The 13,966-nt window shown below is 44.8% G+C and overlaps 1 protein-coding gene across 1 annotated transcript in view; it reads left to right on the top strand.

Moving 5' to 3' along the window:
- Positions 1 to 13,966, top strand: part of RTN1 (reticulon 1) — a 195,352-nt gene that overhangs the window by 123,471 nt on the left and 57,915 nt on the right. The window contains exon 3 of the mRNA XM_074998671.1: positions 3,556 to 4,338. Within this exon, the coding sequence (XP_074854772.1) occupies positions 3,556 to 4,338 (783 nt within the window). The remainder of the gene's footprint in view (positions 1 to 3,555; positions 4,339 to 13,966) is intronic.

Raw genomic sequence — 13,966 nt, 5'->3', positions numbered from 1 at the left:
GGAGGATGCAAGACTGGGGAGGGAGAAGTGCCTCTCTTCAGAATTGTCACTCCACCCAGCAGAACTAGCTCCTCCTCCCTTACCCCAGGGCTTAATAGTATCAGCTCCTTAAGGTGCAAGCCACCCAGTCAGCAGCACCAGTCCCTCCCCCACAAACCAGCTAAAAAACCTGTCTGGTGATCCAAAACCCCACAATCCTTTTCACACTGTCAAGGGATTAGGGGATGTGGTGGCCTGCCCAGAGAGGGTCAATGCCTCATTCTAGGTGCAGGGCAGACATAGGCTCAGCTCCTGACTCAGAGAGCTTGCAGTGGACAAAAGGTGGGCAAGATGGCAATAATTAAATGAGGTAGATACAATATATTAGACACTAAGACAAACCCCTTGTTAAAAGAATGTTATTAACATTGCAAAGACAAGCACTCTGAAGTTAGACAATGCCAAACAGTGATGGTTATCTGTGCAATGTTAATTCACCCCCTATATGCATGTTCACATATTACTTTTTATGCATGACTCTGGCCTCATCCAGCATACAGAATGTATGGCACTCAGGCTATGTGTACACATCAGAGTTATTTCAAAATAAGCTAGAGATTCCACAGAGATTTTCCAAATAGCTTATTCTGAAATAACACTGCTACACACAAAGGCTGTGGCTACACTTGCATTCCTCTTTCAAAAGAGACATGCAAATGAGGTGCATATTTACATATCTGGTGCCTCATTTGCATATTCCTCTTTCAAAAGTGCTTCTTTCAAAAGAGGAAAAGCAGGGTGGATGGAACTCTTCCGAAAGTAAACCCCATCTTCGAAAGAACCCTTCTTCCCATAAAACTGCTTTTCTTCTTTTGAAAGAGGAATATGCAAATGAGGTGCCAGATATGTAAATCTGCACCTCATTTACATTTTCAATTTCCCTCATTTGCATGCCTCTTTCGAAAGAGAAATGCAAGCATAAACACAACCAAAATGATTTTTGAAGTAGCCCTCAGCTATTTTGAAAGAGAACATCTACGCACAATAGAGCCTATTGCAAATTTGAGCTACAATTCATCTGCAAATTTGACGCTCTCAGCTTTGGCTTAAACAAAGACTGTGAATGGCTGGCTAAATACAGAAGCAGCTTCCCCTCCCTTGGTGTTCACACCTCCAGATCAACTGCTGGTAGTAAGCCTCACCCTTGCTGACTGAGCTAACATTGTTATCCCCACCCTTGCTCTGGCTTATTTATACCTGGCCCTGCAGATTTCCAAGACCAGCATCTGATGAAGTGAGTCTGTGCTCACGAAAGCTCATGCTCAAAACTTTTCTGTTAGTCTATAAGGTGCCACAGGACCCTTCGTTGCTATTTTGAAATAGAGCCATTGGACGCTCTATGGCTTATTTTGAAATAGGTGCTATTCCTTATCTACACAGCCCCTATTTCAAAATAGCTATTTTGAAATACAACAAGTCTTGTGGCACCTTATAGACTCACAGATATTTTGGAGCATAAGCTTTCGTGGGCAAAGACCTGCTTCATCAGATGCATGAGTGGGGGGTGGTTTCAGAGGGGTATTTAAAGAGTGGGGTCCCAGTAAGAGGGAGGGCCAGAGGGCCACGCAAAAATGTGGCTCAAAACAGCGATCTGTTGTTTCAAAAGAGAGCGTCCACACAGCCCCGCTCTTTCGAAAGAATGGGCCAGAGATCAAAAATGAAGACTATTCTTTCTAAAGAAGGGAACTTTGGAGCATCTATGCACATTTTCTTTCAAAAGAAGCTTTCAACAGGAGGGGCTTTTCCTGAAACGGGAAAGGAAGAGTGATTTCAGAAGTAGCACCACATTTTTTGATTTATTTTGAAAAGAATGCTTTTTGTGTGTACATGCTCCTCAGGATCTTTCAAAAGAACCCCCTCCTTTCGAAACATCTTTCAAAAGAACCTGCTGATGTAGACACGGCCTACGTGTCCCCAGCTTTATTCGCTGCACACTGTTCAAACCCTGTTCTAAAGACAGAATTAGGGCTTGTCTCAGAAGTCTGTCAGTGGTGTCCATCACGGTCATGTCTGAGTGCTTCACAAACATGAATCTTCCTCTCACCTTCAGGGATTATCCCCGTTTCAAAAAACATGGAACAGAGTTGGAACCACTGTACAGACCTCTGCCACTTGAGCTAAGGTGGTAACTGGTAGCTGTCGTAGGTTGTTATCCTCTGTGGGGACTGGCACCGGATAGGGTTGAGATGCACACTTTGCTGGAGTGTTTCACAGCTGTTTGCTGCCAGGAGAAGAATGATGAGTCTCGGGAGTCTTGAGTTCCAATCTGGGCTCTGAAGAGGAGTGTGCTCTGGTGGCCAGAAACCCCTCTGCCTGTTTTCTTCCCTTCCCAAACTTGACCTTCTGCGTTATCCCTTCCAACCTGTCCCTGTCCCAGTCCTATCACTTCCACACTTCTGGCTCTGCATCCTGGGCCCATTACAAGTGCCTATGCAAACACAGTCTAGAATTCAGACATGCATATGTAATTTGCTGTTTTAAAATCCAAGTAGCTGTTTTACGAGGTGGTCCTACTTCTGTAACTCAAGGACAGATGATTACCCATGTTTAGTGTTTTGGAAGGGACCTGCTTCTGCATTCCTCACAACTCCAAAACTCCTCTGGTCAACAGGGAGCTCATTCCTTTTTAACCAGATGGAGAATGATGAATATAAATAGAAAAAAGGGTTTAAATATAAAAGGTCAAAGGACGACAGTCCAAATCCTGAGATCTTTTCAAATATTTCAACCAGACTTTGCACAAGACAGTCCTCATTGGCTTCAGAGGGTGTTTGCGTGAATAAAAACTGAATAAGATGATTTTCCATTGCTATGCTGTTCATGATGTGCACAGCATATTTGACAAGCAGCTCACATTGGAGCTGGGTTTTTCTAATCCATGGGACTGAAAATTCAATCCCAAATGTGAATCACAGTGTGAGTGAGAACAGAGCTTATTAAAAAGCATATTGCATGTTGCATGCAAAACACTGAAATGAATGTCTGTTGCCAAGAGGTTGCTAAGAATTTTTTCCTCTATAAATGCAGGAGAATCTTTCCAAAATATTCTCTCTGTATGTGTGTCCATGCCCCTGTGTCTGCATGCACCCGGTGAATATTTGTGTGTAATTTTTTTCTTAATTTTTTAATTTAAATTTAAAAAATAGCTAATCCTAGTCTGCTGGAGACCTCTGGCATATGATGATACTGACTTCCTAGTAAAACACATTTTTGTAGCACTTTCCACCCATCGATCTCAGAGCTAGGTATAATTACTACTACTACTACTTAACCCTTGTACTCTGCGTGGAGCATAGGTCATCTGAAATTCTCCTCCACTTAACTCTGTCTTGGTACAAAAGCCGAATAGGTATAATTGTTTGTTATTAAAAGTAATATTCCTGCTTGTGTAGCCAATCCTGCAGATAGGATTTGTATTTGCTTAGGCAAGAGACATTGATTTAAAACGATCAGATGTTATCTTGAACAATATTGTTTTCTCTCTCTTTTTCTCTCTGTCTCCACATGGGATAACAGAACCATCTGGCTCCGAATCTCAAGGTAAATGCAGCCTGTCAGAGGATGAGCTTCTCGGTGCCATTAAAGAAGCAAAAGGCTTTTCCTTTGAAACAGTTGAAGCCCAGCGAGCCCCAGGTCTTTATTCAGAAAAGCAGAGTCAGAAAAGCAAGCCAGGGCGTCCAGCTGTTTCATCCCCCTTAGATAACGAAGCCAGCAGTGCTGAATCTGGCGACTCTGAGATAGAGCTGGTCTCAGAAGACCCGCTAGCTGCTGAAGAGCTGTTACACTCCAGCTACATGACCTTCAGTCATATCGGAGGACCTCCCCCTTCGCCAGCTTCGCCTTCCATACAGTACAGCATCCTGAGGGAAGAGCGTGAAGCGGAACTTGACAGCGAACTGATTATCGAGTCATGCGATGCCTCTTCAGCATCTGAGGAGAGTCCTAAAAGGGAGCAAGATTCTCCTCTCATGAAACCAATTATCATGGACATAATCCAGGAAGAGAATGGTTTGAGAACCAATGCTTCAGACGTTGATGTAAATAAGAAAACAGAGAGTAGGATGAACAGGGAAAATCTGGCTGACTCAGCTTCCTATCTGAAAAGCTCTTTTGTTGAGCCCAAAGTAAGTGTTGAACCACCAACTTCTGCCATCGGTACTGAAGAACCAAAAGAGAAAATAGTTCAGAAGAAGCCACTTGAACCAACAGTTGTTAACCAAAGCAAACAGTCTTCCAAGGACTCTGGGAAAAGAAGTCTTTTGGCTTCCCCCTCACTGCCCTTTTTAAATAAGCAAAAAGGTAAATGCAGAAATGTATGTTGTCTAAGTAACATGTTTTTCTTGAATGCAGCTAACGGGGGATGTGTATGGTGAATGTAGCCCAGCTTTTAAATCTGGCTAAGGCGTAACAAGATCAATGGCTGGAATTTGAAGCTTGACCCCTTTAAGCTGGAAACAAGGCACAAATCTTTAACAATGCAGGGATATTAACCACTGCAACTGTTCACAAAAGATGAGGTCCATTGACATAACTGTCCCCCTATGACGACTTAATAACTCCATCTCCATGAGCACCATAAAGTCAAGGTTGATTTAGTTAGGTTGATGCAGTGTCGGTGTACACATTACATATGTTGCTTATGTCAACTCTTCCTGGCTTTCATGAGCCATCCCACAATGTCCCATGTTGAAAGTACAATTAATACAAGTGCATCCAGTGAGGATGTGGACTGCCGACACAAGGAATGGTGTGTCGACATGTACAAGCAATGTAATTACTATGGTGGCCGTATGCTGACATAAGTCAACTTTATTTTGTATTGTAGACCCAGCCTAGGTCCTTCTATCTTTGTTTTGTTTACATTAGCATTTATCTGAGCCTGATCTTGCAGTCCTGACTGTAGTCAAACTGCCATTCTATTTGGTTTCATATATCATGTCCATCGACCTAACATGAAGGCACCATCTAGTGGCACACTGAGCAATGTGATGAATATCTGTTCAGGATTCTTCCCTTTCTGCTTTCCTCTCCTCTGAGAGGAAGTTGCAGTTGGAATTTTGAAAACTGACTAGTCTGACACGCTCACAGTTTTTATTAGCCAAGGCAAGCTGGAGAAGCACTGTTTGCGGCTCGAGCAGAAAGCAGCAAAGTTAGTGGTGGTTCTTGGATCCTTTACATCCACGCAACCTATTGGGTGTTTACCCTAAATTTGGACAGTAAGGTCTGACCCTTTCATAGTTTCATCTTAATTTTATATCTGCTTGTTTTACGAGCTCATTATCCACAATGTGAAACATAACAATACAAGCAACAAGCCTTGCGCTGTAACACACCTGTGTGAGTGATGTTACTCAGATGCCAAGGAATAGACAATCAGACAGAAAATGTCGTATTACCTTTATATAAATCCATGGCACGTCCACATCTGGAATCCTGTGTACAGATGTGGTCACCCCATCTCAAAAAAGATATATTGGAATTGGAAAAGGTTCAGAAAAGGGCAACAAAAATGATAAGGGGTATGGAGCGTCTACCATATGAGGAGAGATTAATAAGACTGGGACTTTTTAGTATGGAAAAAAGACGATTAAGGGGGCGTCTGATAGAGGTATATAAAATCATGACTGGTGGGGAGAAGAGATAAGGAATTATTTATTCCTTCTCACAACACAAGAACTAGGGGTCACCAAATGAAATTAATAAGCAGCAGGTTTAAAACAAGCAATAGGAAATATTTTTTCACACCATTCACAGTCAACCTGTGGAACTCCTTGCTGGAGAATGTTGTGAAGGCCCAGACTATAGGAAAATTTAAAAAAGAACTACATAAATTCATGAGGATAGGTCCATCAATGTCTGTGAGCCAGGATGGGCATGGACAGTGTCCCTAGCCTCTGTTTGCAAGAGGCTGGAAATGGGCGACAGGGAATTGATCACTTGATGACTACCTGTTCTGTTCATTCCCTCTGGAGCACCTGGCACTGGCCACTGTCGGAAGACAGGATACTGGGCTTGATGGGCCTATGGTCTGAACCACTATGGCTGTTCTTATATTCTTAAGATGGTTGCAGGACTCACCCTATTGGCATAACTTCTCTGAGCATTGGATTGACTCATACATCAGAGATCTGGAGAAGAAATACATGCCCATTATTAAGCATACAGTAAAACATCAGAGTTATGGACTCCTGGGGATGAAAGTTGCTCGTAACTGAAATGTTGGTGACTCTGAACTAAACATCGTGTTGGTTCTTTTAAACGTTTACAGCTGAACATTGACTTAAAACAGCCATGAAACTTATTATGCAGAATAAAAATGCTGCTTTTAAACATCTTAATTGAAATGAAACAGGCACTGAACACTTACCATGTCAAATCTTTTTTTAAATTAAGCTTTCCCCTTAATTTTTTTCAGTAGTTTATATTTAGCACTGTACTTTACTTTATTTGCTTTATATTTTATTTATATTTGTTTCTGCTGCCTCCTGATGGCATACTGCTGGTTCCAAATGAGATATATGCTTGATTGGTCAGTTCATTCTTCTGACATTCTACTGTACTCTCTGAAATTCTCTTAAACCTATACAAACTCAGCATAACCCACACACCTCCTGGGTGTGATGTTCTGTCTCATCTAGGCTACGTCTACACTAGCCCCAAACTTTGAAACGGCCACGCAAATGGCCATTTTGAAGTTTACTAATGAAGCGCTGAAATGCATATTCAGCGCTTCATTAGCATGCGGGCGGCCGTGGCACTTCGAAATTGACGCGCCTCGCCGCCGCGCGGCTCGTCCCGACGGGGCTCCTTTTCGAAAGGACCCCTCCTACTTCGAAGTCCCCTTATTCCCATCTGCTCATGGGAATGAGGGGACTTCGAAGTAGGAGGGGTCCTTTCGAAAAGGAGCCCCATTGGGACGAGCCGCGCGGCGGCGAGGCGCGTCAATTTCGAAGTGCCGCGGCCGCCCGCATGCTAATGAAGCGCTGAATATGCATTTCAGCGCTTCATTAGTAAACTTCAAAATGGCCATTTGCGTGGCCGTTTCAAAGTTTGGGGCTAGTGTAGACATGGCCCTAGTGGCACTAAGACCACTCAGTGTACATCTGTTGCACTAGTAGAAGAGTGACTGTGATAAATCCTATCTGTTTCCACCTCCCCCTTTCCATCCCACTTGTTTAAATCCAAGCTATACCAGGAATGGCATTAAACAGCTGGCTAGAGCTCTTCCCTGTAATTGTTTTTTCCAGATGGTTTTATTCATTACTTACCCCGGCTTTGTTGAGCTGTCCTTGCTATATTTTTTCAGCATTCTCTCTTGATACAGAGCCAGTTTCCACCATCAGAGAGACACAAATCACCACTGAGTCCCATAGGAATTTCACATGCAAGTCTTTGAGCAGAAAGCAGCTCCGTAAGTCAAACTCAACCCTGTTGTAACCCCATTGAACTTCGAATGTTACACCCAGAATGAATTTGGCCCCATGTGGATCTGATGAAGTGGATCTCTCCTATGAAAGCTCATCACCGAATAAATCATTTTGTTAGGCTTTAAAGTGCTACATTTCTGCTGCTTTGTATTGTTGGCACACTATGGTTTTCCTTGTTTTTCAGTATATAATTTTCCCTTGATGAATTCCTCCCACCCATTCATTGCTTAAACTGATGCCAGTTTACTATCAAGAGCTACATCCCTTTTGATTCACAAAGGGTATTCCTATGGCCATCCGTGAATCTTTCCACTTGTCTCCTGTTAAATCAGCATTTGCCAGTTATATTCACTCCATCTTTGGTGGTGGAAATTTTCCCTACCTTGGACAGCTACTAAGGAGTTTATTTATTTATCTCTGTTTTCAGTGCTTAGCAATGTATTTCAGTAACTGCTATTTCCCTGCATGGACCCTCCAGAGAACTCTCTGACATATCTAAAATGCGTCAATAAACTTACTGAGCCTACTAAGGCTACGTCTACACGTGAAGCCAACATCGAAATAGGCTATTTCGATGAATAGCGTCTACACGTCCTCCAGGGCTGGCAACGTCGACGTTCAACTTCGACGTTGCGCGGCACCACATCGAAATAGGCGCTGCGAGGGTACGTCTACACGCCAAAGTAGCACACATCGAAATAAAGGTGCCAGGCACAGCTGCAGACAGGGTCACAGGGCGGGCTCAACAGCAAGCCGCTCCCTTAAAGGGCCCCTCCCAGACTCAGTTGCACTAAACAACACAAGATACACAGAGCCGACAACTGGTTGCAGACCCTGTGCCTGCAGCATGGATCCCCAGCTGCCGCAGCAGCAGCCAGAAGCCCTGGGCTAAGGGCTGCTGCCCACGGTGACCATAGAGCCCCGCAGGGGCTGGAGAGAGAGCATCTCTCAACCCCCCAGCTGATGGCCACCATGGGGGACCCAGCAATTTCGACGTTGCGGGACGCGGATCGTCTACATGGTCCCTACTTCAACGTTGAACGTCGAAGTAGGGCGCTATTCCGATCCCCTCATGAGGTTAGCGACTTCGACGTCTCGCTGCCTAACGTCGAAGTTAACTTCGAAATAGCGCCCGACGCGTGTAGCCGTGACGGGCGCTATTGCGAAGTTAGTGCCGCTACTTCGAAGTAGCGTGCACGTGTAGACACAGCTTAAGAGAGCAGAAGGTATTCAGCACCTCACAGGATTAAGAAATCTTTATGCAGAAATATGGGCCAGATCCTCAGCAGGTGTGAGTCGCTAAAATTCCATTTAAAATTAGCACTTACAGGAAATCCTTTGCACATTGACAAAATTGCCTGCTGCACCTTATGCCATATTGCTAACCCCAAGCATTCAAAAACTGGGAAATTTGATTTGCAAATCAGGAGATCTGTAGGAAAATAAAACTTGGTTTCTGTTTGCTTTCTGCTTTCTTGTCCCTTAAGGTTCCCATGTTCAAATTTTTTTTCTCTACAACCATAAAGGCTAATTTTTTAAAAAAAAATACATTATTGTTTAACAGTGTGATTAATCAAAAATAATTTTTTTTAAATTGTGCGATTAACCCAGATTAATTTTTGTAATTGCTCGACAGCCCTACTTTTAAGGCAAAGTTTATCTTTGTGGGCAGTGAAGTCAGCGATGGCATTGAGTTATACATGCAGGAATTTAGACTGATAATCTAGTCAGAGTGTTCCATGAATCTAGTTGATTGTCAGGGTAGATTTAGTCCACGAACCATCAGCCATTTAGCTTCATATATGAACAGGCCTGTGTTTTGCAACTTGATACCCTTACTTTCTAGTGTGTATGAAGGACCAAGCTCCATAGTGATATCAGGTTACAGGATTAAACAGGCATCGTCCCCACATTGATCAGACTGGATTAATGCTGGGGCTGAAAGTGGGCATGCAAAATTGAATGTGAATTCATGGGCCATGGCATAAATGCTCAGATTTTATAGCTTCTGGAGCGAGTCAGTGTGAAATCACAGCATTTTACCTGAAACAAGCTCACAGTCTCACTGACTGACTACATCCGTGTGAGTCTGCCCTTTATCATACCTTCAAAGAATCTGCATATTTGTCTGGTATCCTGTAATCTCTCAATCTCCCCCACCCACAGATGCTCCACCTATATCCCCCAGCACTGCAACAACAAAAAAAGTGCTTTGAAACACAGCAGGTAGATATGTAGTTTTTATGGCACTAATTCCTTTATTTAATGTCTATTGCCATCCAGTATTAATCAGGAAAATGGCCAGTCACATTTCACTTCCATTTTACCAGAGCTAACAATCATCTTTGGTAAGACTTGAGATATTCCCTGTTCATTCACCGTGGAAAAGCCCTGCTGGCTTTTGTCAAAATCATAAAGATTTGATCAAAGAGCTAATTGCTCTGTGTGGCTGTGTTGGGGTGTGCACTCCACACAGGAGTGGAAGGGGTTAATGGAGGCCAGGTGGGCCAAATAACTTAGTGGATTGAAGGCTGAGAAGAAAGCCCTAATTAGAGGAACAGGCTCATCTGTGCATGAACATTTGGGGCCTGTATAAGTCTGGGCTGCAGCCCCAGAAAGCCTGTAGGAAAGTAGTCATATTCTAGTAGAGGGGGAATGAAGGCTGGCAAACCAAGGGAGGATCTGAGCAAGTGATGCAGGAAGAAACCGAGGGAAACAACAGCAAGAGGTAGGACTGCAGAGAGGCTGTGACTGCTTGTTTTATACTCCTGGGCTTGAACCCTGTGTAGAAGTTGGGCCTGAGTTCTCCTACCAGCCATGGGGGAGTGGCAAAGAACATTGGCAACATCAGCCTGTCTGCAAATGTGGAAAGCCTGTGAATTCTGCAAAAGGGGAGGGGTTTAGTGATGTGGCTGGAGAGCTGAGCCATAGAGAAATCTGCAGGCTGGAGAGAGAAACTCTGCCTCTGGTGGTCAGCTGGAGCGGACAGGGGTGGTGAGTTACCAGGATGGTCAGCTGGAGGGGACATGGGTGGTGAGTTGCCCTGTGATGGTGGCACACATTCATCTGATCACAAGTGCTCTAGACACGCAACCACTGGTTACGTTATTATTTCCTTCTCTTTCCTTTTCCACAATAAACAGATGGTAGCTGCCAGGGCAGCAGATTTTGCCTTTTTATGCTAAAATAGAAGCCTGCTCATTCCTATTGAACCTTTATTTCTATTTTACATTTTTATTTCACAGCGAGCCAAAGAGAAAGATGAACTGGCATGTAACTTCTTGCTGTGACTGTAACCAGGAATCGGGAGTCTCTGGCTTGTTCTAAGAAAATCCTGGCTTTCACCATCTTAGATCTGAATAGAACAGGAGAAACAGAATGACAGGAAGGGATAGCTCCTCAGCTGGTGTGAGCTGGCCTGCACATGAAAATTCCAGGCCCCAGGGAAGAACAATAGGCCCCCATGTACGCACAAGTCACAGGTGTGGACTACCTTACATTTGGGTGGTGGTGAGCCCACATTGGCTGGTGCCAGCGAGCTTCTGGTTGTGCTGTGAGGCATGGCCACCCAGTAAGGATGCCTAACTGCAAAAACCCAAAGACCCTTGTTCTGACCTCTACCCTGTGTCTTCCCTTAGAGCGAGCAAGGGCATGGCCTATCTCTTCTTTCCCCCGCCCTCGTAGTCTATTGCTCTTCTCACCCAACTCACTTTCACCAGGCTAGGGCAGGGCGTTGGGGTACAGGCTGTAGGAGGAAGGTTGTGGGAGTTTGGATGCAGGATGGGGTGAAGGGTCAGGCTCCAAGAGGGAGTTTGGGTGTGGGCTCTGGGCTGGTGCAGAGGGTTGGGTTGCAGGAGGGGGTGAGGGATGTGGCACCGGCCTCAGGCAGTTCTTGAAAGCAACTGACACATCCCCTCAGCAGCAGCTCCTGAGCCAGGGGGTCTCTACACACTGCTACCCCCAGGCACTGCTCCTGCAATGCCCATTGGCTGCAGCTTCCAGCCAATAGGAGCTGCAAAGCCAGTGGTTGCAGTGGGAGACCTCTTGTCCCTCCAGGGGCCTCAAGAACGTGCCAACCACTTCCGGGAGCAGCATGGAGTGAGAGTGGGCAGGAAGCCACCTTACCCCTCTCTCCTCCCCCTGCCCCATACCCCGCCATGCTGCCAGTGGCAGGGACCTCTGGGCCCTAGGCTTAGGTGTGAACTGGCATAGCTCTGTTGATTTCTGTGGAACGCGCTGAGGATCAGGCCCAACAAGTTGTTTAAATAGACTTCTCTGTCAATCAGGAACAGTCCTACTGGCTATGGGAAAAAGGCCTGGGTAAGCACTGTGGGCATCTGCAATCAAGCCGAAGGAAGGCTGAACTGAAGCAGGACAGTCAGATCAGTGGCCTTGTCCAGCTCTTGTGCTCTCATAAATTAAAAGGCCAAACAAGGAGTGTTTTGCAGGGGAACTATCTGGGGAAGGGCATAAGATTTGATAGAATGGACTGCAGCATGTTAACCTGAAGTAAACATGCGTTTCAATGGTTGGCTACAGCAAGGCCTGTACCACCAGAGACGCACTTTTGTCCCACCTGTTTATGTGTCCTGTACCGTTCCTGTGAATGTTGTCCGTTAATTGGGATCATAGCGGAGGTGGGACAGCTCGGAAGCCATCAGACTTTGGCAAAAGAGTTTTCTTCTCTACATTTCTCTTTTCATCCCAACACTGAGTGCTAAGAAGTCAGTCTTGTGCCTTGCAAGAGTTCAGATGTCCCGAGCCCTAGTCCAGGCTCTGCCATTGCCTTTTTGGGTACGTAAATCACTTTGCCTTTTTTCTTTGTCCGTAAAATGATAATATTATATAAATATGATTATATTTACTCACCCATCTCTCTAAGAGGTTGTGTAGAGCTGTTAACGTCCCTACTGGACTTTGAGTATAGGAGTTGTCTGTGATGGCCTGAGGCAGTTTACATGGTTTTGAACTGCAGATCATGCTGGTATGGAGTACTCTAAACTGTCACACATAGACCATGCTGGCATGAACTAGGAGGTACCTAGCTTGTGTTGACATAATCCCAATTCTTCTCCTGGGGGCATTCTGGGCAAAATTCTGCAAATTTTATTGGTCAAAACACCTCTCCATCACACCAGTTTCAATTAGTTTGGTAACTTATTTCCAGTTGCTTATCAATAACAATACAATGCTCACACAAATTCCTTCCCCCACTCAAAAAAAGAGAACAGAGTTCAAAAAACCTCTATGACCACACAGTCACTGTTCCTTTGCATCCTCCACTCCAAGTCCAGCTGAGAAGCTAGACAGACTCTCCCAACCCCTCCCACCCGGAGCCCATATGCCTGAACAACGTCCCCTCAAGTGTCATGCCTCCCCTCCCAATCCGAGGGGAGAAACAGCCTGATGCTCAGTCCCAGCTTGCATGGAGTTCCCTGCGCTCAGCTCTCTGCTTCCCTCAGAGCATGCTTGCCCTCCCGCCACTCTAGCAGTGTCTTCTGTGTGTGAGCTGGGCTCTGACAAGTGCCTATAATGGTAGCCAGCAGCACTGCTGCCCATTTCTGTAGGGGAAAGGAAATTCTGTACACACCTCATTAATTTCCACAAATTTCTGAGTAGTGCAGTGACACAGACCTCCTGGAAAACTCTTGAAGCAGGAATCCACTGACTTGCACAAAGGGCTTTTTGGTTTGGGCCAGCAGGGCCTACAAGGCACAGTTGAAGGGCAATATGCTATCAAGCTTGTACCCCTGCAGGCTGCACCTTGCCGCCATATATACAAGGCCATAGAAAATGCACAGTATTGTTGTCAACAAATCTGGCACTGGTGAAAGGTGTGATGAAAACTACGCAATGCTTGTAAATCTGAGCAACTAAGTGCAAGGACCTTGGGTCAGATTCTATCCCCAGTTACTTCCCGGGTTTCATCTGTAATTGAGGACAGAATCTGACCCCCTATATAATATTAGATGAAAATAGAGTCCTCTACATTTACCTGTTTGTTAGAAAACACCTTAGCTTCTCTTTAACCCACTCACAATGGCTGTTCCTGTTATATAATCAGCTACATGCCCTCTTCCTGTATACCAAGGGCAAATAAAACTGAAGTTTACCCTGTTATTTCAAATAAAAAAAAAACATGTTTTGGGTCCTCTGTATGTAACTTCCCTAGCCTCTGTCCTATCCTAGACTGCAGAGCCTGGGTCCTCTCACTTCATACTTGGCCATTCCAGCTTGGTCCTAATAACATTGATTCAGTCTGTGGATGGATTCTCCTCCTTATAGACAAGGGTGGGGAGGGTCCAGTGATTATCTAGAATGCCTGGGGATGGGAAACCTGAATTCAGTTTTGTGCTCTGTCACAGGCTACTTGTAATGCCTTGGGGAAGTCAGTCTCTTTAACTTCATTTGTGTGTGTACGATGGCATGATAGAACTTGCCTTCCTCTTGGGGAACATAATAGAGATGAATCTATTTGGGATTGTGAGGTGAGCTATATC

Source organism: Carettochelys insculpta, chromosome 6, assembly GCF_033958435.1.
Source record: "Carettochelys insculpta isolate YL-2023 chromosome 6, ASM3395843v1, whole genome shotgun sequence".
Lineage (NCBI taxonomy): Eukaryota > Metazoa > Chordata > Testudines > Carettochelyidae > Carettochelys > Carettochelys insculpta.
Note: the sequence above shows the minus strand (reverse complement) of the source record. Positions and strands in the feature narration are given on the sequence as shown.